Consider the following 23,815-nt stretch of genomic DNA (forward strand, 5'->3'; position numbering starts at 1 on the left):
GACCCGACCCCAGACCAAGACAACATTACTGTGAGTTTTCAGCTCAATTTTTCTCACCAGGTTCTTTAAGCTATCAGCTTTGTGGCTGTCAGATACCGCAGCTGTAGAACTACAAGTCTTGCTATTGTTCATTCCCAGCCACATAAATGTCCTCCGCGCGCCCCAAGCGGGCAGGTGAAGACTTCACCCGCACCCACCACCACGACGAAGACGACCCCAATGGCCCAGCATCTCACAAGAAGCCCCGATTCGACCTCCGCAACCCCTCAGCACTAGCTCCCGATGCGCTCGAGGATGATGCAGTCTTGGACGCAGACGAAATCGGCCGCCGCGGACAACAAGTGCGCCGGAAAGCAGTTAACCTCGACGGATATGACTCGGACAGTGACAACGAAGGGTTCTCGGCGCGCATTGAGAAGAAACCTGAGAATCAGAGGAAAAAGCACGATGCAGATGACGATGATATGTTCGCAGAGTTGCAGGAAGATTTCGGGGCTGAAGAAATCGATGCGGACGAGGCTATGCGGAAGAATAAGAAGAATGTGCGGTTCTTACAAGATGATGAGATTCAGGGACAAGTCTCATCTTCGCGCGGTGGACATGCCTTGCACGCAGATCTGAGCAAGGGCCATGGTGAGGTCGACGAAGACGAAGAAAGCGAGGAAGATGTTCCAGAGGAAGACCGCGCAAAGGTGGATGAGGAATTGGACGAAGAAATAGGAGCCGGTGGGAAGAAAAAGAATGCGCCTTTATTGGATGCGTTCAACATGCGCAATGAACAGGAGGAGGGCAAGTTCGACGATCAAGGAAATTACATTCGAAAAGCGGCGGACCCCGATGCTGTTTATGACTCTTGGCTTGAAGGCGTGTCAAAGAAGGATATGAAAAGCGCAAAGGAGGCCGCAGAGAAACGAGAAGCTGAGCGGAGAGAACGAGACCGGCAAGACGATAGCATCCTAACAGGCGACGTCCTGAAAACCATCATCATGCATCTTCAACGTGGAGAGACGATTCTCGAGGCCCTGGCGAGAATAGGCAAAGGCGTGCAAAGAAAGCCGAAATGGCAACAAAACAAACAACGGAACAAGAAGAAACAAAACAGAACCGCAGCTGAAGATATCGCAATGACAGAAGACGACCCTAACGAGGCCGTTTGCAAGCAGACAATCGAAGCCATCACCGGTGCTGCCGACGTTCTCATGACCAGGGGACAGGCAGAAATCTACAATGCAGAACGTGAACTGCTTACGAGGCAATATAAGCGCGAGACAGGCGAGGATTGGGTTGATCCCACGGAACCTACAGAAACAGGGAATGGTGCTGGCGAGCAAGAGCCAGTTATGTGGGAATTCCGCTGGGCTGATGCTCGTGATGGAGGCAACATTCACGGGCCATATGTTAGTGCCATGATGGAGTCATGGAAGGGCGCAGGGTATTTTGGTGAAGGTGTCGAGTTCCGGGAAGTGGGCGACACTGGCGAATGGAGACAAGACGTTACTTTCTCATAGCCCATGAAATTCGCGACGTGTACATTATTCTACTAATTTTCTGATATACCAAGCACATCGTTATTCCTCGGGTCTATTTGAAATCCAATTCGTGATCTTGTGTCAATTACCCCGTAAAAATTCTCAGAAAGCGCCAGCCTTTACCATACATAACTCGATGCCATAGAAGGACGAACATGAATAAACAGAAAACAATCAGGAAATTATCGCGTTTTTCTTTCCTTGAAATGCAAAAGGTAGGTTAAGTGAACATCTAGGAGATCTCCATAGCATCTCCTCCATTAGCAGTAGAAAAGTCCACGTTGCCTTGATCACTAATGAATCTTTGTTCAAACTGACTCACAAACTTGATACTCCGGTTGGGGTCGAAGAACAACCGGAAGCTGCGCTGCACATCATCGATGCTAACCTCCTTCGCCTTTCTCTTTTGGCTAAGGAGATTGGAAGTGGTGATGATATGGCTCGCGTACCGTAGGCCCGACTCCTCGCCAATCTTAGTCAGGAGTGCGAGAGCGTCGGGGGAGAGGTCAATTTCTTCCTCTTGGGCACGAATAGCCAAAATCTGCCGGAGCTCCTCGGCAGAGTAAGACTGCGTGCTCACAATCACGACACGGTCAAGGAAGTCGAGAGGGAGCCCGTGGGGTGAATTGTATGTTGTGCCACGGATCCGGGCATGGCCACGGTTGCTGGCCATGATAACAATAGGAGCGAGTTCCGCCTCTAATGCACGGTTGACGTAAGAGAAGCACTCAATGTCCAGCATATGCACCTCGTCAATGAACAACACGCCCGGAATAATCTCTGCTTTGCCTTCTTCCTTCCACTCGGCCACCTTGGTGTTGATTTGGTCCCTAACCTCGCTCCGGATCTCACCTGTGTCACCCGAGAATAGTGCCAGGAAGCCCTGTGTCCGGGAGTTGATGACATCGATCTCATGGAGGCTCACGGTGTGGACAATCTCCTTGCGGACTTGCAGTTCACCCTCGGGACATTGGACAAATTTGGTATCGGCGCCCATCGCATCATAATCCCGAGAACGAGCGTACGAGCGACCCAATTTTGTGATCTTCCCCGAGGACTTGTCGATGGAGATAACATCTCCAGCCATCACACGCTCTTTGGTCATCGAATCGATCATTTTCGTTCCCATGTCGTAAATGGTCTCCATATCGGTGGTCTTGATGGTAAGTTTGCCTTGTTTGTGGCCCTTTTCATCGAATAAACAAATCAGAATTAGCCGCTTTCATCGTACAAACATGTGACGGTGTGCACCTACGCCAGTAACGCTCCGATCAATTTGGATTTCCACAACTTCACCCTCGATGATTTCGCTCTCTTCCTTGATGCGGACACCGATCGACTTCCGGAATGCCTGCGTAAGTGCCTCTGTCTTGGACATCTCCATTGAGAAAATCTCCGAGGAAGCAAGCATTGTGAACGGCACATCAGGTCCAAGCGACTGTGCCATGCCCATAGCGATAGCTGTCTTTCCGGTGCTGGGAGGTCCTGCGATCAACACGGCTCGCCCAGCAATCTTCCCTTCCTTCACCATCTGCAGAATCACCGCAGCAGCCTTCCGTGCCTTCTCCTGGCCAACGAGTCCCTGTGAGGACGTTCTCGGTTGTAAAGAGTCTGCATCGACACCAAGACCTCGGATATGCGAATGGGCAGCGATGAGGTTGAGTCCGCGGAGCTCCTTGCTCTCCGCGACGGTGGAAATTGGCTTGATAGGAATCAGCAATGAGACGAGAATCGCAAACAAAAGAAGTGAAAGCTCACCGCAGCCATGGTAAATCCCTGAACCTGCAAAAAAGACCGTAATTGAGACGAAAAGCACTGGATTGAGTGCAGCAAAAGACAACGTCGCGGAGGTGAGAGAAACAGCTCTGCGAAAGAGAAACCCAAAAGTTGCTCACCGCCCGGCAGAATAAGCGTTCGCCCACTACAAGATTGTCCGTTTGCTCGTTTGCCCTTGGAGAAATTTTTCTTTCAATTCTCCGTTTACATGTAAAGTCGAAATCTCAGGACAGATCTCTGCTCCCATCTCTCTCGCCTTTCCGTTGCTACATTGATTGCCGAAGTTCCATCTCATTGTCGAGTGCAATACCTCCGCATATCTTCCCGCACGCGCGTGCGCGCAATCGCCAATTCAATACTCTGAGCGGAGAATCGTTTGTCGCTTTGATATTGACCACTTGTTTAGTTGGTCTGCATCGCTGTTGCTGATTGGGAACAGTTTTATCTGTCATAAACCCAGTCAGGATCAGGAACGGCTGCTAAATGATGTGCACCTTTCGCCCATCGATACAATAATCTCCTACCATGTCGGATAAAATAGACCTCGATAATCCATCCACGCGCGATCCACGTCTAGCCAGTCGACTAGCCAGATTCAATATACTCCCGCCGATTAAAAAACCGTCCTTGGAAAAACAAAGCTCGCTCTCGCTTGGATCACCTAGCACACCCAAACCCGCCGTTTTACCTCCGCCGAACGAACCTCCCAAGCCGGTCGAGGAGCAGGATAATTGTCGTGATGGATTGTTTATTCAGTCAATCTCAGAGCTGGTGCAAGCCGCCGTTGCTACGGCCGTCAGCAGGTCAGAGAAAGAAAGATTGCAGAAGAAGAAAGAGATGACGGAAGGTCTATTGAAAAAGGCAAAGGCCCATACGAACTTTCCTTCAACTGCGGCTTTCTTTCAGCAGACCAGCAATGATGAGAGTGACGACATGACTCGGATGGACGATACCATAAAGCAGCATTTGTCGAATTGCAGCCGAATAGAAAGGGATCTGGTGACTAAATGGGGACTTTTATCACCAAATGGCCCCAGCTCTTCTGCATCGGAAGAGACGATAAAGAAACTGCAGAGGGAACTTCAAACATTCAGAGAAGAGGCCGCTAATACAAAAACTGAACTTGCTAGGCTCGCTGATAGCAGTCCGACACGAACTGGGCCCATCGAAATTCTCCAAGATAGGGTTAATCTTTTGGAAAAAACCATGGGAAATCAAACCTCACTTCTATCCGAACAGGCTAAGACTGTCAAGGCTAATAATGAACGCTTAACGTCGCTGAGCTCGGAAATGAAGAAGGGAGCAGTATCATTGCCAATACAAGAAGCACCGTCTACGCAATTCGAAAACGACATTGGAGAGTTAAAGCGGAAACACACAGAGGCGGAGGGGACAATGAAGGCACTTGTCGAGTGCCAAGAAGCGCTTTCAAAGTCGATCCACCAAATAAATGGAGATATCGAAGAACAACGGAGAGAATTGAACGATATCAGCGCTGGTTCTATAAATGCAATGAAGGCGAGAATGGACAGCTTTTCCAATCATTTGAGCTCATTGGCAGGTAAAGTGGTAACAGAAAGCCCGACTGCTCAGCCGATGAACGGAGATGTTGATTTCACGGGTGCCATCAAGGACATGGAACTGAGGTTGCAAAAGCTGGAAGGAGATCAGGCTACACCTCAAACCAACAAGGACCAGATAAATCAGAGTATACGAGCATTAGATGGTCGGATAGACGAACTATCGCATCTGCAGTTCATGAAAGATGACTTTCAGTTCTCTGAGATGGAAGAAATCAAGAAGATATTGGCGCAACAGAGCGAGGAGTTCAAGGGATTTAGGGATGGCTACGGTCAGGTGTCGGCAGAGATCAAGGCTATGGCGCAAAGCAATCCAGCGGCAGCTTTGCGACAAATCCAAGACCTTTCTGGGTCGCTATCAGTCACACAGCGTGTGCTGGAGAGTGTGAAGGTCGGGTTGCATTCTTTGGAAACGCGTTATAATAATATCTCAACAGAGCCTATCGTCAAGAACATGGTGGCCGCTATGCAAGAAATGTACCCATCGGCATCCCAGTTGACGGAGCAGGTGACAGCACTCAGAAACAGCCTCGATAAAGATATCCTGCCGCTCAAATCGAAGGTAGAGCAATTGTTCAAGTCGCATTCTTCGCATGTCGCGCAACTGCAGAAGGATACAGCCGTGCAATTGGAGGAAAGGAATCGATTAAAAACTGAACACGCTCGTATGGAGCAATCGGTTGCTGGCCTATCGGAGCAAATTAAGTCCCAGACCTCGATGCCAACTCAGCTGCAGTTTAATCAGCTGCAGTCAAAGGTCGATTCTCTTTCGAAGAAAATGAACGAACAGACATCCAACATCGGCGAGCAATTGAGATCGAAACAGTTGTCGAACGAATCCCTAGTAGAGAGCTTGAATTATGAGCGCGAGCAATTCAACGAGGAGTTCCAGCGACTGTCTAGCGGGCTCAAGGGCATGTCGAGCAAGCTTTCTCAACTACAATCCACAAACACAACCAACATGGAAACAACAAAATCCCACGCGAGTGACATTGGTTCCTTGCTAGATCGCATGAGGCACTTGGAAGAATCTGCGTCGAACAATCATGAACAACTACTCGAACAATTTGATAATATAAAGAAAGCCGTGGAGAACCAGGAAGGCATGTTAATGGACGGACAAGCAGCTGAAGAGCCACAATCACCACCACAAAAAGTTGAGGGTGATGAAGAACCCGAACCCGAGGTCCCTGAGGAGCCCACCAAGAGCCCGGCCAATGGAGATAGCACTACTATCAATCAAATGGCCGAAGCTAAACTTGCGCTCGCTCTACGAGAGAAGAAGAGAAAGAAGAAGCGCCCGCGTCTTTCGACAAATGCTTCAGATGATGAAAGACCGGAACCGCATTCGGAGTCCAATTCACCACGAATACTCACTCCTGGACGCGACGGGACGCCGTCTATAGACACGAAAAAGAAAACCAAGAAAAAGAAGAAGAGAAAGCTCATCCGAGATACGGAACCCATTACGCTAGACTAAGCGAATAATTTTTGCTTTTCTTTCCCCTCGGCTTTATGCGTACTGGATCAGTGTTCTACCCTAGATCTGGACGCGGTGACGAAACTCATGACTGTAATAGAGTTTGTGTTCCTTGATACTATATTCTGCGTTGGCGTGGTGTGGTTACCGTTCATATGTCTGTTTTTATGAGTATTATTTACAAATACGTCTATGCATAATGTTCCCAGCGAGGTATACACTTCTTTTGCTTAATCAATACCCCATTGATCCCGCCACTATGGCGTATTCTTCAAGAACTTAACAACCACTTGTCGGAATGCTTCAGGTTTCTCTGAAATGAGCCAGTGCCCGGCCTCGACATCCGCAACTTCAGAGTTTGGGAAGAACTTCTTGATAGCGGGGAGCGACTCATCCGAAACGTATCTGCTCTTGGTGCCCCGAACAACAAGGGTTGGCCCGTCATATGTTACAGCCCCCGGTTCACGGAATGGGAAGTCAGCCATGTCTTCAAGTGAAGCACCCAATGTCGACAGCGGAACGCGAAATTTCATTGTCTGATCCTCTGAGCGGATCAGGTTGGTCAGAAGGAATTGTCGAATGGGGAGGGCCTACCAGGTTAACATAATGCCGTAATGATATTTAATGAATATCAAGACATACCTCTTCATAACTCTGCAGAATCTTATCCGCATCGGACTGCTTCGTCACCTGCTCGGCCTCGACATGCTGCATGCCTCGGACATATTTCCCAAAATCACTCTGCAACCGAGCATTAATGGGTGCATTGTCGACGGGCACAAGGCCCGACACACGATCAGGAAAGCGCAGAGCAACAGCCATGGCGGTTTTGGCACCCCTGTACAACGCCTATTAACATAATGTCTCTAATGTGCACTATAAGAAGACGTACATAGAGTGCCCAATCAACACGCATTTATCTAGCTTCTGCTGGTCAATGAACTTCTCCACGTCCTCAGCCATAATTGTATAGTTGTGCTCCTGGGCATGGAACGAATGTCCATGATTCCGGAGATCCTGTCATTGACTCTTAGTCTTCCTGCCAATCATCATATGCAGGGCGCACGCACCAGGGTGTATATTTGACGCTTCAAGTCACGTGCAAGGGCCCTACACTAGTTAGCTCTGGGTTCCATATCAAAGACAAGAAGTTAAGGCTGGGACTTACCGACTAATACTCCGATTATTCTGCTTCGATCCAAAAAGTCCATGCAAGAAGAGAATCGGACTTCGAACAGCCTGTTCATTCTCAGGACCGAAGATCTGATGTGATAGCTCCTCGGACCGCAGCACGCGGGATGTCGAAAAGGAACGCAGGCCAGTTGCCCTCCTCGGGGCTGTTCTTAACGGCAACATCGTTTAGAGTGGAATTGGTACTACGCAATTCCCAATGACGGAAGTCGAGGATTCTTTGTGGTGATGTATTGTGGACCCGTTATCTCCGGTATTTCCGTTGATGCGGTCTCTGATTGGCGAGGTTTGATTAGATAAGGCCCTTTCCGCCTGGCAGAATCAAACCAATAAATGACGCCCTACGTGGTACGTTTAATAAGCTCTGAATAATCTTACGTTTGCTTGCCAGTTGGCTTTGGGATTGGCCATTTCACCAGGTTTTGAAGTACATTTGATTCAGTTGAAAACACCCAGTTAATCTCCACCTATTGTAGTATTTACAAGCACATGACCATCGTCCAATTCACCCAATATACTTTATACATATACCAACATCAACGGCGAACCTGAGGCACTTAGCTGTCCAGCAGCGGCGGCACCTTCTCGCAGAGATATTCGACAATAGCATCTGGTCCTCTCTCAACTTGCAATCCAGTAGGAATGGCATGCAGTTTGATATCGGGCTTGATCTCGCGGGCCGTGGCGTGAATCTGTTGAGCTTCTTCTGCGGTCCACATGGATGCGCTGAACTATGCGACTGTCAGAAGGGGTAGATATGTAGATAGCGAAGTGGCAGCTTACTAGGATATCCGGCATCAATTCCTGGACTTTAGGGCCGACTTCTTCGATTTCTGTTGCGGTCAGTACTGGATATTTCCGTTAACGACAAACACTCGCGATGGAAACATACTCGAGCAGTTGGCCTCGTGGATGATGATATACTGGTCCTTGAGGGTATCAGCGACTCTTCCGATCAAGCGTTGCGCTCTCTCGGGGGCTGTATTGACCGTGACAAGACGAAAAGGTCCTTTGGGGCTGGCCATAGTGAATATTGATGAAATTAAGTTGTAATACTGTGAGGGCTTGTCGCAAACGTTCTTTTAAACAGCGGAGTGTGCTGTTTTTATCAGGCCCCCTTCCCCACGCCGTTGTTCGGCATCGTTCGTGGGGACGAGAAAATAACTGGGTCTGTCGGATTTAACCCGGCCACTCTTTCTAGCTTGTACTTAGTCCATTTCTGCCCATATAAGTCAGGGAAGAAATAAAGCGACTAGTCCCTTCCCCCACTTGTCTTTTCGGGGTAGAAATAGTCCGCGACATCTCCGGTAAATAGTGAACAGTCTCGTCCATTTCACCCAATTAACCAATATCAATTCAGTTTACCATGTCCAAAATCGCATCCACATTTTCGCGTATGTCAACCTTACGCTGGTTATACATGCATGCTAACTCGACCAGGCCTTGTGCGCTTCATTCCTAGGTCCAACCGCTTCAGCATCTTAATCGGAGAGCCGGTAGATCCCAAGTTGGACGTTGGATTGGCTCTATACCAGGGCAAGGATGTTCCTGTTCACCCATTCTCGGGGACGTCTGTTCTCAACCCTGGCCAGAAAACCGAGAAGACTGAGATCATTGAACGGCTTTTGTCTCCGCTAGCTCAGAATGAAGTTGGATCTATCCGGTGTATCGGGTTAAACGTGAGTACTCCAAACAAATCAATCGAATATCTGTGTTGACAAAATGCGCAGTATGTCTCCCACGCTGCAGAAATGAAACTATCCATCCCCGACGTCCCAACCCTATTCATCAAACCGCCCACCTCACTTGCAGACCCATGGCCAGCTCCCACGATCCTCCCCAGAATCACTCAACAAGACAACACGGGTGATTACGAATCCGAGATGGTCATTGTAATCGGCCGCGACGCAAAGGATGTCAGGGAGGAAGAGGCACTGGATTATGTGCTGGGGTACACGGCTTCGAATGATATTTCTAGCCGGACGTCGCAGATGAACCAAAGTCAATGGTGTTTTTCGAAAGGATTTGACACTGCTTGTCCTATCGGTGAGCACACATTCTCTGCCGTGCCAATTCATGAATACTAATGGAATGACAGGCCCTGCGCTGGTTTCTGCAGCACAGTTCCCCGAGGCCAGCCAATTCAAGATCCGCGGTTTGAAGAACGGCCAGGCTCTGCAGGACTGTCCATTGACGTAAGATACTCCCTTCAATCTATTCTACCTACGGAAGCTAACGCCAAAACAGCGACCTCATCTTCAGTGTCCCCAAGCTCATTAGCTTCTTATCGCAGGGCACAACTCTTCCTGCCGGAACTATCATCCTCACTGGCACCCCACCTGGCGTTGGAGCCGCGAAGAACCCGAAGGAATTCTTGAAGGCTGGGGATGAATTTGCAGTTGAGTTGCTGCCGCATGTTGGGACGTTGATTACAAAGTTCGAGAATCAGCAGTGATTGCATTACATTGTATACCCGTGTGTTATATCTTATACGATCGCATTGTCAGGACATGCTGTAGCCATATTGTACACGATTCCCTGTGTATGGATTACTCCCGGATCCCACATCTCCACTGATATCATCTCCACAGACATCTGTTTTCCCCACAATCCGGATTCCGTATTACTCGGAATTTCCGCTCGGAATCTCCAAATCAACGGTACTTTAACAGCATCCGAATACCGAAGAACTCCCGGATCCTTAAAAATATAATTGACGAAAAAATAGGTCGAATGACGAGATTGTACTGCGCCTGAGAATTACACTTTCAGGACAACACATTGCCTTTTGAGTGCTCTGTGCAAGATAGTAGATTGTACCAAGTCGCTGATTGGCTGTTCGGAGTTAGGGCGGAATTGATTTTAACCTAGCGGAGTATATCTACTCCGGTTTGTCTTTGCCCTAGGAATGCCAATGCGAGCTTATTCTAAGACCATATACACATACAGAGCATAGAGTACGGATTGGTATGTGACATAGGATATTGTTTATGGTACCGATGTATTCCTATACGTTTACATTAATTGTAGCACAATACCATCCAGTCGGTACAAAAACTAGAGCACTATCACTATGTGCTTCATACCTGTACTGCATCGGCAGTTTAAACCATCAGAACCTCCGACCGATTTAATCAGCTCGGGACTTCCCGTGTGTCAAGATTGGTCGTTGGCTGATGGACACAAAATGGGCTGACTTATGGATCATGAGACGTGCCGGTGAAAAGAACTAAGGCTGCTTGGGATTTAAGGGGCGGTTACGAAGCAATATAAGTCATGGGCTATTTTCTATTTCTCTTCTATTCCTTTTTTTTTGGGGGGGCCTGACCAACTTCTCTTGTTATACATACACCCTCGAAATATCCATGATTGTTGGAGTGTTGATGTTCTTCATTGACCTTATACCTAGCTGAAAATGACTAACACAGAAACAGAATAACGCTTATAACATAAGTCATAACAGCATTAGGAATATATCTTCTCCTTACGCCAAGCATGTCCCTTCCAATGAAGGAAGATAGTCGGAACTACGCTGACACCGACGATGAGAGCAACACCTACTCCGGAACTCGCTGCGATGCCAACCCTTTCGAACATTGACGGAAACCTATATTCATCAGCTACTACCCGGAAGCTTGGAGGGTATGTGGGCAGACTCACCAGAACGGCCCGAGAAACCCCCAAATCTGACGAACGAACGTAATAAATACGCCAACACTCGCAGCCTCCTCTGGATAACAATCAACCGCGTACGTGACCAGCACGGTGGTGATGACCTGGTTTCCCACGGCCCCGATAGCAGTTCCAACAATGGGGGTAACCCTCCAATGACTACTTGGTGCTGTTTGAGTGCATACAAGGAAGACAATAAGACCGATAATGGCGAGGGAGAAGCCAAAGTAGCTCAACCACAGTCGATACTCAGGGTCTGCTTTGCGTCCTATCCGGCGTTCTCGTTGGCGCATCCAGAAGTCGGACATGACCCCGCCCAATTGCTCGCCAAGAATGGAGCCGATTATGACTCCCAGGAACTGCAGTCCGACTTGCTCTTCGCTCAAACCAAACTTTTCTTGCAGGAGGTTTGGAATCTCCACAGTAGAGAGGATACTGGCGAAGAGAAAGACCATGGCGTATGCCACAGCGGGGACCACAATGGATGGGCGCTTGACCATTGTTAATGGCTTGATGAACTCGTACCATGAGAATGGCGTTTTATCGATGCGTCTGATATAAAGGTATTCGGTTTTCCAATTTATCTGGCGGTCGGCACCTATGCCCACGTAACGCGTTTCGGGTCCAAATAAGAGGTATAAGATAAATTGGCCTCCGTTGATCTGCCATAGAGACAACCGTCAGTAAATTGCTATGTGCAAGGTTATGGTCAGGATATAGAGAGGCCCACCATTGCAAGTACCCAATAGATCCACCGATACCCTGCCCAATAAGCCACAAACCCGAATATAAACGGCCCGCTAGGAACTCCTAGTGTGACCATCAGGGTCCAGACTCCCATATACCGAGCTCTGTCCTTCTTAAACGTTGTTTCCATTACTACCGCACTGCCAATAGCAGACGCTGGAGAGATAAAAAATGCGGCCAGCGCTCGGCATGCAGCGGTTGATGCATAACCGGGACTCTTTGCACATCCTACATTACAGATCAAACTGCATATCAGGGATAAAAGGAAAATGGGACGACGACCGAATCGGTTGGATAGGGGTTTCCAGAACAGCGGTGCACCTCCCAGGATCGCGATTTGTAGTGATGTGAGATAACTTGCTCGCTGCAAGGAGACACCAAAGTCCTCAGCGATGGTTGAATATGCTGGAATAATGGCGCTCGCCATGAAGGTTCCCATTAATGCGTGGAAGGCGACTAGAATTAAGTTCATCATTTTCTGACTTGTCAGCACTTCGTTTCAACTTCTGAAAGTACTTCCTTGAATAGAAGAGACGACCAACCTTCCAAGTAGGCCAGTTATATGGATCCGTAGGACTCATCCCGGGAATAGGATCTAGGTCCAAAGTCCCATGGCGTTCGATGAGATAGTCCCGATGACCCTTGGAGAGCCGAGAAGCCACGGTTTCAACATAGATAGCTGACATGCCTGCCTCTGCACTCTCTATAAAGTCAATGTCGGGTTTGCTAGTTGGATTAGACTCGTCAATCTCACCAACCGCTCGTGACGGCTGCATCTCGAGGGATTTCATGGTGATTCTGTTCAGCCTGAGTTGTTGATATACTCCACCCCTATACCCCTGATATGATTGAGCTGAAATAAGAATCCAAGAAAGACAGAAAGGGTCAGATAATCATGTTTCCCCTCTTGACAAACGCTGCATGAATAACCGGGATAACCGGAAGAGGAGAAACAAACCGACTGCATCATTCCAGACCAGGCCAATCCAAATGCCCTGTGTATAGGCATAGGTCTTCACTCCGGGGATCATACGTAAGCACCCGTCTCAATTGATGGTGTATTGTGGGGAATATGCGGAGGATGTACTAACACGGAATGAAGCCATGGACTCAGTATGTCGCAGATTATGGACCAGACCCAATTTCAGCAACCCCGATAGCTTCAGCTAGTCCCCACAAAGTTGAAGAAATGAAGTGTATCACATTGGCTAGCAGACTAACCGAGACCGGCTTGGCTCAACGGTGATGGCGCTGGGTCTCAAACATAGGGTAAAGTCTTTTTCAGTAATGCGATTAGTACGTACCTAGCCATATCGGGGTAGGTTGGACTTATTTTTATGCCTTCAGTAACTTGTGTCACCCATGCAGTGTACTCTGTAGAGAGAAAGTAGGCCGAATAAGGAGATTCCCAAAAGGGCTAACGCCGAAGCCTATCTCCGGTGGTTGCCACGTGCCCCACAACCTCTCCCACCCCCGGAATTCCCTCTTTTGTCTTTCCTTTCTTTCTTTAGTCCCACGATGCTATTCTGCACTATTCTCTAGCTGATGCAGTCCGTCTATTACAATACAGAGATAGGAAGCCCACCCACACAGTGGTTGCATGATGGGGGAGACAACACCAGCCGGGATTAAGAAACTGGCCTGTCGAGTCTGCAACAAGGCCTTTTCCAAAGCTGAACATTTGAGAGTATGCAAACACCCATTCTCCCACCGTGGGGATGGCCTCATGCTGGTCAATAGCTCAAGTGCTAACGTATGCTATCAGAGACACGAGCGATGCCGTAAGAACACCGGTTGATCGTTCTGTTTTTAGCAGTAGATGATCTACCTATTGCAGAGCCAAGAAGCTGACAATTCGATGCCGCCTTGAAGACACCGGATCCAAACCTTTTGTTTGTAAAGATTGCGCGCGGCCTTTTGCCCGTCAGGATGCCCTCACTCGTCATGAAAAACTGCACATGCGGAATCCAACCACCAAAGATGTCCCTCAACCTACACCGTTGGCATCCCAGACTACCTCGATAGAGGAAACGCTGCCTGCGTGGAACTCGAATCCTCCCTCAACAGCAGCTCCTACCCCTCCTGCTAGCACAACATGGGACACCTCACAGTCTACGCAGCAGTCAACCCTGCATGCGGCACCTGACCTCGATTTCAGCTTAATTTGGCCCGACTCGGAGAATTTGTTTCAGAGTATCATGTCCACGGGCACGACTGATCAATGGCAGATGCCGCTAGGGGCGCTGCCGTTTTCTCCAGTTGTGCACGATGTGAACACAATGAGCTTTGGTTCTCCTAATTCGTTTGATAATCGAAGTTCGTCTATTGGCACTATTCCGTCTGGGGGGAGTCATCAGGCTGTGCGGGATGTCACGGAGATGGTGACGAGCTCGGTGAGTCTCGGATTTCTTGACAGTATCCTTGATACAGGCTAATCGCTTCACAGTCTTCGAGTGTAACGGCGGAAGTGAAAGCGAAATCGATTACTTCAGTCTTCCTCGATGAATGTCTTCATATGTTTTTTGTCAGATTCATTCCGACGTTTCCTATCTTACATCGAGCAACGTTTGTCTTTCGAGAATGTACGCATCCGCTTCTGTTGAATGCAATAGCAATTGGGTCGCTGTATTTGGGACCCAAGGACTCCGTAGCGAAGGTAAGTTATCCGAGTAAGTGGATGATACATGTGCTTATAAGTACAGGGAGAGGCTTTATGGCGCCTAGCACACACTGCAGTTGCGACATCGGTAAGTTCATTTAACCTCTAGAAGAGGTTTATCGCTAATATTAGTAGTGGCAATTGATGATAACGCATCGTGGTCCGTACGATGCATGCAAAGGTGTGCAGTTGTTGATAACAGCTCTTCTGGGACAAATATACGGCGCTTTGTCAAAGGTCAAAAGCCTCATTCGGGCGCATCTAGCAATTGCTAATATTAAATAGAACAGGAGCATTCGCACCACGAGTCAGGTTTTCCGTCCTCTTGGTTTCTTCTGGGCAAGACATTGCGGAATGCTGGACAGTTCGCCGTTCCCCCCGGAAAACTTGCCGTTCCATGATTCCCCAATTGCAGAGAAAGAACACCAATGGCGGGTTTGGGCAGCGAGAGAGATCCAACAACGAGCATTACTTGCATATCATATCTTGGACGGTCTGGTCGCGCAAATGTCTGGAGACGGTGCTTCGGCCCGACATGTTGCAAACCCGCTTAACCTCCCCAGTAGTGAGGCAGCATTCGACGCCAGTACCACTGATGAATGGCTGGTCCATATGCGCTCACTGAAGCCAGATCAGCCGTCGTTTCGCCTGGTCTTCCGCTCCCTATTTCCTCCTGTTGGCAGCTTCCGCTCGCTCGATTACCAGTTCTCGGCTTTTGCCCTCCGCGTCGTTTTGGAAGGTCTTCAATCACTTGTTTCCGATTCTGATGAAAGCGATTTAGCATCAGTCGGGGTTCCCGACCGCTCAGACGTGAGGAGAGCCCTAGCCCAAATCCACGAGACAATCGCAATGAGCATCCATCTCTCGCCACCTGAAAGACTAGAAATACTCCTTCGATGGCACACAATATGCCTCGACACAATGATAAACTCTACCATCCTCTGTAGACACGTCTGCTCACGCTACAACATCACCCAATCCGTCTCAGGAGGGTCCCGAACACTAAAATCTGGATTCGACATGGTTAAATGGATCCACACAGAAGACGCCCGTCGTGCCCTCCTCCACGCCATCGCCATCCAAGATATCATTGAGCAACTTCCCCGTGGCCGTGCGCATGTTATTCACATGCCTAGTTCCCTTTTTGCTGCGGCCACTATATACTTTGTCTTCTCCATCGCCGGGGTCGCGACCGTCCGTCTCCCGAGTAGCGTTATCTGGCAAGACGCGCTGCTCACACGCTCTGACTTGAATCTGGGAAGTACAGATATGCGGCCATCTGGCTCGGAAACTCGACGATTTGTTGAAGGTGGTCGAACTGATTCTCCGCCGTCTGTCGGGGCTGTGAGGAATATGCTGTACGAGCTGAACTCGATACAGAAGTTGTTCCGGTGCCTTTGCTCGCAGTGGGGGATTGCGTTTGATATAGAGGAGATTATTGATCAGTGGATTACGTTGTGTCATTAGGTGGTCTTGATTTCGTATTGCTTGTTATTTTTGCATTTGGTTAAAGCATGGATGGTTACTGGCGTTCTTGATCTCGTGCATATCTAGTGGATAGTCCATATTATTAAATTTCTTTGTTTTAAGACTAATTGTCTCTATATGTAGAGTCTCACGTGTCTACTTACTACTTATACCTAACATTCTTTATAATTCCCAATCAAGCAGGAGTACATATGTACTTCCCCACACATTTATGCTCCCCACATTCCCACATTTTCCGTGCATACGGAAAGCGACCATGTGGGACAAGCTAAATATATTTGCATGTAGCTAGCTACTCTAGCTATTTACAGATTGTCGGCCTAGGCTGTTTTACATATTACGTATGATACGAAGACTACTTGCGAGTGTGGGTATAAATGCAATGCATCTATTTCTATTTCTATCTATGGACGTATGCGCAGTGAAAAGAACATACATGCAAACATAACTCCTTAGATTCAAGCCCAACCATGCAATGCAATGGATATATGAAAAAAGATACACAAACAGGGAATGTAATGCAGATAGAAAAAAATGCAGAGGCAACAAAGGCATCAATGCTGGGGTATCATGCTTGGCCGATTGCCAATCTGTTGCTGGACAATGCCACCCGAACTGAGAAAAGAACAGAACTTGAAATAAAACATGAAAGGAAAACAATAGAGATTTAAGTGAGACTACTCCATTGGAAAAGGAGGAGTTGGCAGGCCTGCAGCAGCCAGGAGTTCGACGGTGATTTTCGCCATGTTCCGGAACAGGGCGTAACAGGCGAGGTTTACCGCCTCATGTTTGTTTCTGGCTTCATCGGTATGGCTGGGGTAGGCTGACCGGACCAGAGGATACATGTGGTTGGCAATGAAATCATCAGCAAGGTCGTCAACAGTATCTTCCAATTGTACGGCAAGGTTGGATCGCTCGCCGGGGGTCATTTTTTTCGGGTCGTTCTTGGGAAGAGGCTGCTTAGCCCAGCCTGTCTGCTCGTTTTTCACTGCGTCCTGTTCGCGACTGTCACGGGGATGATCGGGTTCGAAGTAGCGTTCGATTTTGCCTGTTGGGGTCGAAGTGGGCTGCGGGTCTCGACGGCCTAGCGGAGAACGCTGGCGGTATTTGGCGCCTTCACGACGAGGGGATCGAGATCGGTCTCGTTGTCCAGATGCTGCGTTCCGTCCCCGTTCGGTGCGGTCACTATCATCCAGCGCGGATAGCATTTCCCCGGGGGGAGGTAGACTACCGAGCCATTTCCAAACTCGGTCATGCTTGCGTTTGTGATAGTCTCTCTCCTGCTGCTTTTCTCCATCTCCCCCTTCAGGTCGTTGTTTCTCGAGTTGTCTGTCCGCCCGCCGCTCCCCCAGGGCCTTTATTTTGCCCAATACATTTTGCTGCTCGCTTGGTACGGTTTTATTCATCCACTCAACCATCTCCGAACGCAACTCATGAGGTAACTGGCGAAGATCACGTTGTAGACCGGCGTCTGCAAATTCCAGGCGATCCGCAGTACCGTCCTTGAACAACCGGCAAGCACACAATAACTGCTGCATGCGACGCTTGCATGACTGCCACGAATAAGACCGGGCGGTCCGCGCATATAACAAATCAGAAGTTTCAGTCCACCATTTCTTCGGACGAGTGTTGATTTCGTCTTCCGTTGTCCGTTCCATGCATAGCCGCACTAAAACTTCCACCTCTTCCCATGTCAGCCGCTTTCCTCGACCATCGGGAAGAATCCCCTCCACAATGCACAATCCGTTGACCATGACACCCTCCGATTGATTCGGTGTAGGAAGTTGTTCTGTCGAGCCTGTGGGCAGTACAACGGAAACTTGTTTGGAGGCAGGCCATGGTGATGGGTTTTCGGACTGCGGTGTGGGAGCTCCGATGTCTTTGGCCATGGTGTGGCTGATTCAGGGGTGGTGATTTAATTCGATAATTCGGTGTGTGCGTTGGATCGGGATCCCTGTAGGATTGATATTGATAATATGTTATGGTGAGAATAATTGTATGGTGTGCTCCGTAATAATTGCAAAGAGAAGAGATAAAGGTGAGACGGAATCCGCCCAATTTTAACCCGAAAGGAAATTCGCGGTCCGCCGCGCCGCGTTCGCGCCGGGCACGTGACCTGGCGGCAATTGGGCACGAACTACTGTATTACTACCTTACTGGAGTAATACAGAGTACTACCAGCAGGAATTGGGTAGAATACACCTAGTTGTACGGCATATTTGCATTTGTCGTTGCATCTCCCTGTTCGCACTCGCATGCACAGTCGGTCACGGGATAATGCCTCAGGCAGTCATGCTTTCTCCTGAATACTCGGCATTCCTGAAAGCTGCAGAAGATTCTCGCCGTCAAATAACTAACTTAAAAGCAATCTCTGACACTATCGACACTAGTCTGTCTATCAATCATTGTTCGCCGGAATGGGAACAACCTCGGTTATTCTATGTCTCCTCCCATGGCTACCCCGAAGTCTATCTACCCTCTACCCATTGGGCTCCTTCCCATCCACCGGTTTCTCCTCCAGGTGTTCGTACCGGCAAAAGCACGGGCTCGCCTCCAGACATGACATGGAAACCATTTGCCTCCTCACCTGACAATATGGTATTGACAACTGCTGCAGCTGCACTCCACAAGATCGTCTTTACTAGCTCAATTGCTCCATTCTCGAGTGGACCGTCAATGCCGACAATTGCTCTATCAGGAGCCTAAACGTGGAACCGAATACAGGTCGACTCCTTGCCCGAGTCTAAAAAGTACTTAACCCGGCGTGCCACAGCTGAAAGTTTGTGTTACCGTCGTCACTATCGAAACAAAACCTCCGAACGTGCTATAATAATCCCCGGCTTCTGTTGCAACACAAACGCAACGCACGCGGCCGGCCGTTGAGATATGACGCAGCAGCAGTCCTCTCCTTTATTGGAGGCATTGTCCTCTTTGTCTGTGGAGCATGGGTCGCGCAATCGTTTTACGGCGGATATATCGACGGATTGGTCGACGCAGCTGTATGTTGAGACGCATAACAATTAGACCGAGGCTGACTGAAACAGCGCTGTGCTGGGGGGGTTTCTCAATGCGTTGATGCTCTCTGCGACTCAGAAATACTTAGAACTCGAATTCGGACCTGGACGATATCCTCATCCCATTCATGCCTTCGTTCAGTTCCTTAGTATGGTCCCGGCTGGGGCGGTGGTTATCACATGTCATACTTTGCGTACCTCATCTCGACAATGCGTGGTAAGAGTCGAGTTATCCCGGAATATCGAGTCTCAATCGCCCACCACAGTGGCCATCATCACCTGCGGTGACCTCTCCAAGGAAAAGGGCGTCTCGCAGGATACCAGGCCCGTTATCACGACACTCCCGAACAGACACACAGAATGCGTTCCTATCGACGACCCGGTGGTCGATGCTACACCTGTGACGCGGCAGTTGCACTGGATTGCCCCTAATGCCAACGGTCTCTGGGGTCACCGGCTAGGAGGTCATTATCGCGAGGTCTGGTTGTCACCAAGAGACGGATCGAAGATGTCTAGCGTTTTTCACCTGGCAGTCATGACGGATATGCCGCTGCAGCCTCCGGCCACGCATGAACTAGGGTTCTACACGCGATACGCACTGTCCACGCTCTGCTTATCAGTCGAGTTCAAGAAGATTCCGCATTCTGATACGCGGTGGGTGATGACGCGATCGCATTCGAATAAGGTGTCCAACGGCCGATACGACGTGAATGTGCAGATTCTCGACGAGTCTGGGGAGCTGTTGGCTCTGAGTAACCATGTGGTGTATATTGTTCCGCTTCGACCTCCGCCAAAGCCCAAAGCTTCGAAGATGTGATATCTATTTGGGGGAGGAAAGAGAAACTTGTACATATTCTTACTGTAACATATTTGTATTCAACACCGTAGCGCGGGAGCTAGCAATGGCATATAACTCTAGCAAATACATCGTCATCGGTAGGCATGAGCCCCAGGCTGGGGCTCCGGATGAGCATATACACGGTTATCAACCACCTCAATTTCTTTTGACAATCAGATCATCACGAAATACAAGACAGCCAACACGTAACAATTCCAATTCCAATACCAGAACCAGAACCGCCATAACCACAACCTCGGCACATCAAGCCGCTCCCTCATAGTAATCCTCATCGATAAGCGGGTCTGACATGACAAATGTATCCCCCATCCCAAACACGAATGAACCCGTCACCTCCCGACGCTCCGCCTTTCCCTGCGGAGTAGGGCTGTTCTCTACGTCCTCGATACCCTCAACGGATCGCTTCAGAGGAGTGACACTTCCAACAATGAGGCTCTTGGGCTTGACAGGGGAAGGCGTAGCCCGCGACAGAACAGGCAGAGAAGGAGAGCGGGCTATACTGTGTTCTGGGTTGACGTTTTCCATCTTCACGAACAGACTGTCCGCCTTTTTTTTTATCTCTATCTCGGGAGATGCGGACGAGTTGTCGAGACAGATCACGTCTGCATTTGTGCCCATGGTGTTGCCCAAGCTGCTGTTGGGCTTTGTCGGTGTCTCGGGAATATTTTCCTTGTAGCCTACTTTCTGCTTCTTCGGCGCGGATGAGGGGGTCGGTTTGGATTTTGAAGCAGAGGCAGACGCTGGAGCGGGAGCTCTGCTTCGCGACCCACGGGGCGTGCGCAGGACGCCATTGTCGATATTAACCCCTCGGGCCTGTGCCTCTGCGCGCAGCTCGTCTGCCATTTTTCTGTACCGGCGGAAGCGGCCCTCAATGGCGTCGTAGGTGGCTTCTTGACCGTAGATGGCCGCTATTGTGTGGTAGTCTAGCTAGCAGGCGAGGATGCTGGGTTAGTATGCAAAATGGTCGTGGTGTTTGAGATTAAGGGGTTATGGACGCACTTTGAGGCCTGAGTTGCCGGCGATGAGGGATGCGAAGAGACGGTCTGTCGCATCGGCTGCTTTCCAATTGACCATTTTCTATTTTCCTTTGACTGGTGTATAGTTACGAGGGGGTTAACAGATAAAGGAAGTCAAAGAGGAACGAAGAGGGGCAATGAGGAGAGGGGGAAGTGTTGATGTTGTTATGGCAAATATCACAGTGAATAATGGAATTTACCGTGTCTTCACTAGGGCTGGCAATATACAGCATAAGCACCACACTTTTCCTGCCTTTTCCCCCTCTCGCTCTTTCTTTTTCTCTCTTTCATCCTCTGTTTTCCTCAGCGCCTTCTAACTCCCGCTGAACTCTCCATCGCCAAAATGCCTGTAAAGTGGACTCCTGAAAATGACCAGCTGGTACGTCTCTCCTCTAGATACTCAGTCTCGACTAACAGCAACAGCTCCTCCTGAAGATCCTGGAGACGCACGACCTCTCCGTCGATACCAAGAAAGTAGCTGAAGCATGGCGTAAGTCCCTCATCCCTTCACCATCTACACCTTCTAACCCCACCGCAAAATGACATAGCCGCCACCGTCGCAAAAGACAAACCAACCCCCCGTGCCATAACCGAACGCCTCGTGCGCATGCGCCAGATAGCTCGCGCCTCTGGAAACGCCGGTGGCTTCGCTATAAAAAGCGCCCCAGCCACGCCCAAGAAATCGCGTAACACTACTACTCCGACTCCACCATCCGGCAAGGCCAAAGCCCCAGACTCGAACAAGCGCGCTCGCATGCAGAATACTGACATCACCGAAGATGAGGACATGGCTAACGTTGAGACCCCCAGTAAACCGAACAAGAGCGTGAGAATGGAGTCTGAGTCTAAGGCCATTAGGCTTGAGCTTGCGGAGTTGGATGGTGTTCACGTGCCTGCTAAGCGGGTTAGGAAGAGTAGTGCGTTGCCGATGGGGATGGTGGAGTATGATGGCGATGGGGAGAAGTGGGAGGAAGATGAGACTGTTTATGATAGTTCTGCTTCGGAGTTTGTGCCGGAGGATGGTGTTAAGCGGGACGAGGAGAGCTAGTTTGTGTACTTGGTTTTTTAGTTGGATAAATGTTGAGGATTGACTTGGGATTGGGATGGTCTGTTATTATCTGTCAGGGAGTCCTTCCAAGTGGCACTTGCTTGGAATATCTGCTCTCCTTACCATTAACAAATTTATGCGAACGGATTCAATCGTCGCCAATAGAAATACATAACTCTGATGACCCTCCGATTCCCCTCGTACGACCAGAATAACACAACCAATAAACTAGGCCTCAATCATCCTTCTCAACCTCCATCTCCGTATTAACCTCACCAACTTCTTCCTCCTCTTCATCCTCCTGCTTGTTCTTGGCCTTCTTTGCAGCCTTCCCGTTAGCCTTCCCAGCCTGCCCACCTCTCCTCTTCTTGGGCGAAACAGGCGCAGACGCAGACGATCCCCCCCCAGCATCGTCATCTGCACCAGAACCAGAAGCAGGCGCAGAATGATTGATTTTGAAGTCTTTGTTTACTTGCTCGCGGAGGCGCTGGATGCGGCGTTGGACTGCGATTTTGGTGCATTCTACCACAGCACAACATGGTTAGCTTCTTTGAACAGAGTTGGGTGAGTGGGTGGTATGAGCACACCCGGTCCCATCCATTCGGCAAGAGCTTCGTAGTCGACTTTCTGTGTGCTTAGGTGGAGGATTCCGATGAGGAGCTTTTTGAGACTCCGTGAGTTATGTTTTTCGGATGATATAGGCGGGAAAGGTGCTGGCTGGTTGGCTTACTTTTGCATCGGCTTGATCAGTCCAGGTCATCGGCATGATGGCGATTGGGGAATGTTGGTTTGGTAGAGGTGTATCTGGAAGAAGGTAGAAGGCGGAGTAGAGAGGAGAGGCTTGGGGAAGAAGAGAACGATAGATGGGGGTATTGCGGAGAAAGAGGAAGGGTGGATTGTATTCACTCTTGGTGTTATCTGCTTTCAAACAACGAATACCAGACCTTTGTTCAGTCAGAACATGTCTCAATACACGAAAACGACCCTATCGTTATCCAGACCAGTGAAATTTAAAACAGGTAAAGTCTGTCTGCTCACGCCAATTCCTATCCCAGGCCCAACATCGCCTTCTAACCACTCTCCTCAGTCTCGGTCTCCATATCCTCCTTATCCTCCTCACTCTTAGCCTTTTTCGTCGGCCTCTTCAGCACATCTTCATCTTTGCTCTTAGAGCTCGCCTTAGCACCCTTCTTTCGTTTTTCAGGGGTCACCGGCGTAGAACCCTCATTACCAGCACCAGCGGCAGCAGGGTCGGAAGCGTCGTGAACCTGCTTCTTGAGACGAGTAAGGCGGGTTTGGACGGCAATTTTGGTGCACTCTATAGTAAACGGTGCATTAGTTTCGGCTTGTGAGGGTAGAGATTGGGACGGCGTACCTGGTCCCATGTATTTCGCGATGGCGGCGTAATCGAGCTTCGCGCTGGTGGTGTGCAGAATCGCGACGAGGAGCTGATTTGAGATTGTTAGGGACGTGGATATATTTGAGGGTGCTGGTCGGCTTACCTTTGCGTCGCTCTGGTCATTCCATGTCATGGGCATGTTGGCGGTTGAGTTGATACGCGATAGTAATGTGAAGATGTGTGATTTGAAGGTATGGAGGGACAAAGTTAATCTAGAATCAGAGAGGGCATGTTGATGAGAAGTAAAGTAGAGGGGAGAGGCTGGAGGAGGTGCTTATGAAACCACTCATTCTGTGTTGCAATGAGGTGAATGAGCTTTGTATACAGCTTATGTCTCAACAGAGCACAGATAATCTT

The 23,815-nt window shown here is 49.3% G+C and overlaps 14 protein-coding genes across 14 annotated transcripts; 6 read left to right on the forward strand and 8 right to left on the reverse strand.

The window, feature by feature from the left end:
* Window positions 1–12: 12 nt before the first annotated feature.
* Window positions 13–1,702, forward strand: EURHEDRAFT_414084 (GYF domain-containing protein). Its single transcript, XM_040782331.1, has one exon. It carries the CDS (start codon window positions 147–149, stop codon window positions 1,506–1,508), a length of 1,362 nt encoding a protein of 453 aa, XP_040637356.1. The 5' UTR covers window positions 13–146; the 3' UTR covers window positions 1,509–1,702.
* A 59-nt stretch (window positions 1,703–1,761) lies between these two features.
* On the reverse strand, window positions 1,762–3,296 carry rvb2 (RuvB family ATP-dependent DNA helicase reptin; the record flags this gene model as incomplete). Its single annotated transcript, XM_040779124.1, has 3 exons — window positions 1,762–2,715; window positions 2,785–3,231; window positions 3,288–3,296. 3 exons carry the CDS (start codon window positions 3,294–3,296, stop codon window positions 1,762–1,764), a joined length of 1,410 nt encoding a protein of 469 aa, XP_040637357.1.
* A 534-nt stretch (window positions 3,297–3,830) lies between these two features.
* On the forward strand, window positions 3,831–6,365 carry EURHEDRAFT_379014 (uncharacterized protein; the record flags this gene model as incomplete). The annotated part of the gene is made up of 1 exon (XM_040779125.1): window positions 3,831–6,365. One exon carries the CDS (start codon window positions 3,831–3,833, stop codon window positions 6,363–6,365), a length of 2,535 nt encoding a protein of 844 aa, XP_040637358.1.
* Window positions 6,366–6,448: 83 nt separating this feature from the next.
* EURHEDRAFT_414086 (putative alpha/beta hydrolase) lies at window positions 6,449–7,792 on the reverse strand. Its single transcript, XM_040782332.1, has 5 exons — window positions 7,534–7,792; window positions 7,436–7,475; window positions 7,258–7,382; window positions 7,008–7,203; window positions 6,449–6,955 (listed from the first exon to the last, which is right to left on the reverse strand). Exons 1-5 carry the CDS (start codon window positions 7,719–7,721, stop codon window positions 6,623–6,625), a joined length of 882 nt encoding a protein of 293 aa, XP_040637359.1. The 5' UTR covers window positions 7,722–7,792; the 3' UTR covers window positions 6,449–6,622.
* Window positions 7,793–7,958: 166 nt separating this feature from the next.
* On the reverse strand, window positions 7,959–8,581 carry EURHEDRAFT_482205 (uncharacterized protein; the record flags this gene model as incomplete). Its single annotated transcript, XM_040785516.1, has 3 exons — window positions 7,959–8,287; window positions 8,340–8,389; window positions 8,449–8,581. The coding sequence occupies 3 exons, from the start codon at window positions 8,579–8,581 to the stop codon at window positions 8,114–8,116; spliced, it is 357 nt and encodes a 118-aa protein (XP_040637360.1). The 3' UTR covers window positions 7,959–8,113.
* A 217-nt stretch (window positions 8,582–8,798) lies between these two features.
* EURHEDRAFT_541393 (fumarylacetoacetate hydrolase family protein) lies at window positions 8,799–10,302 on the forward strand. Its single transcript, XM_040787393.1, has 5 exons — window positions 8,799–8,950; window positions 8,997–9,235; window positions 9,287–9,602; window positions 9,655–9,751; window positions 9,804–10,302. The coding sequence occupies exons 1-5, from the start codon at window positions 8,923–8,925 to the stop codon at window positions 10,009–10,011; spliced, it is 888 nt and encodes a 295-aa protein (XP_040637361.1). The 5' UTR covers window positions 8,799–8,922; the 3' UTR covers window positions 10,012–10,302.
* Window positions 10,303–10,771: 469 nt separating this feature from the next.
* EURHEDRAFT_141523 (putative MFS transporter) lies at window positions 10,772–13,333 on the reverse strand. Its single transcript, XM_040777767.1, has 6 exons — window positions 13,067–13,333; window positions 12,934–12,988; window positions 12,518–12,828; window positions 11,959–12,453; window positions 11,217–11,890; window positions 10,772–11,163 (listed from the first exon to the last, which is right to left on the reverse strand). The coding sequence occupies exons 1-6, from the start codon at window positions 13,079–13,081 to the stop codon at window positions 11,022–11,024; spliced, it is 1,692 nt and encodes a 563-aa protein (XP_040637362.1). The 5' UTR covers window positions 13,082–13,333; the 3' UTR covers window positions 10,772–11,021.
* Window positions 13,334–13,501: 168 nt separating this feature from the next.
* On the forward strand, window positions 13,502–16,198 carry EURHEDRAFT_414091 (C2H2 type zinc finger domain protein). Its single transcript, XM_040782333.1, has 7 exons — window positions 13,502–13,662; window positions 13,741–13,756; window positions 13,848–14,368; window positions 14,422–14,631; window positions 14,678–14,722; window positions 14,770–14,871; window positions 14,920–16,198. Exons 1-7 carry the CDS (start codon window positions 13,579–13,581, stop codon window positions 16,099–16,101), a joined length of 2,160 nt encoding a protein of 719 aa, XP_040637363.1. The 5' UTR covers window positions 13,502–13,578; the 3' UTR covers window positions 16,102–16,198.
* A 290-nt stretch (window positions 16,199–16,488) lies between these two features.
* Window positions 16,489–18,146, reverse strand: EURHEDRAFT_414092 (uncharacterized protein). Its single transcript, XM_040782334.1, has one exon. It carries the CDS (start codon window positions 18,009–18,011, stop codon window positions 16,800–16,802), a length of 1,212 nt encoding a protein of 403 aa, XP_040637364.1. The 5' UTR covers window positions 18,012–18,146; the 3' UTR covers window positions 16,489–16,799.
* An 867-nt stretch (window positions 18,147–19,013) lies between these two features.
* EURHEDRAFT_141545 (thioesterase family protein) lies at window positions 19,014–20,270 on the forward strand. The gene has a single exon (XM_040777768.1). It carries the CDS (start codon window positions 19,198–19,200, stop codon window positions 19,951–19,953), a length of 756 nt encoding a protein of 251 aa, XP_040637365.1. The 5' UTR covers window positions 19,014–19,197; the 3' UTR covers window positions 19,954–20,270.
* EURHEDRAFT_404087 (uncharacterized protein) lies at window positions 20,239–21,069 on the reverse strand (the record flags this gene model as incomplete). The annotated part of the gene is made up of 2 exons (XM_040780283.1): window positions 20,239–20,922; window positions 20,995–21,069. The coding sequence occupies 2 exons, from the start codon at window positions 21,067–21,069 to the stop codon at window positions 20,239–20,241; spliced, it is 759 nt and encodes a 252-aa protein (XP_040637366.1).
* A 190-nt stretch (window positions 21,070–21,259) lies between these two features.
* EURHEDRAFT_387717 (uncharacterized protein) lies at window positions 21,260–22,096 on the forward strand. Its single transcript, XM_040779716.1, has 3 exons — window positions 21,260–21,390; window positions 21,435–21,501; window positions 21,560–22,096. Exons 1-3 carry the CDS (start codon window positions 21,355–21,357, stop codon window positions 22,057–22,059), a joined length of 603 nt encoding a protein of 200 aa, XP_040637367.1. The 5' UTR covers window positions 21,260–21,354; the 3' UTR covers window positions 22,060–22,096.
* A 119-nt stretch (window positions 22,097–22,215) lies between these two features.
* Window positions 22,216–22,852, reverse strand: EURHEDRAFT_414094 (uncharacterized protein). The gene is made up of 2 exons (XM_040782335.1): window positions 22,790–22,852; window positions 22,216–22,719 (listed from the first exon to the last, which is right to left on the reverse strand). The coding sequence occupies exons 1-2, from the start codon at window positions 22,823–22,825 to the stop codon at window positions 22,582–22,584; spliced, it is 174 nt and encodes a 57-aa protein (XP_040637368.1). The 5' UTR covers window positions 22,826–22,852; the 3' UTR covers window positions 22,216–22,581.
* A 277-nt stretch (window positions 22,853–23,129) lies between these two features.
* Window positions 23,130–23,597, reverse strand: EURHEDRAFT_379025 (uncharacterized protein; the record flags this gene model as incomplete). The annotated part of the gene is made up of 3 exons (XM_040779126.1): window positions 23,130–23,377; window positions 23,435–23,507; window positions 23,562–23,597. 3 exons carry the CDS (start codon window positions 23,595–23,597, stop codon window positions 23,130–23,132), a joined length of 357 nt encoding a protein of 118 aa, XP_040637369.1.
* Window positions 23,598–23,815: the final 218 nt, after the last annotated feature.

The sequence above is a fragment of the Aspergillus ruber genome (genome assembly GCF_000600275.1).
Source record: "Aspergillus ruber CBS 135680 unplaced genomic scaffold scaffold00020, whole genome shotgun sequence".
Taxonomy (NCBI): Eukaryota; Fungi; Ascomycota; class Eurotiomycetes; order Eurotiales; family Aspergillaceae; genus Aspergillus; species Aspergillus ruber.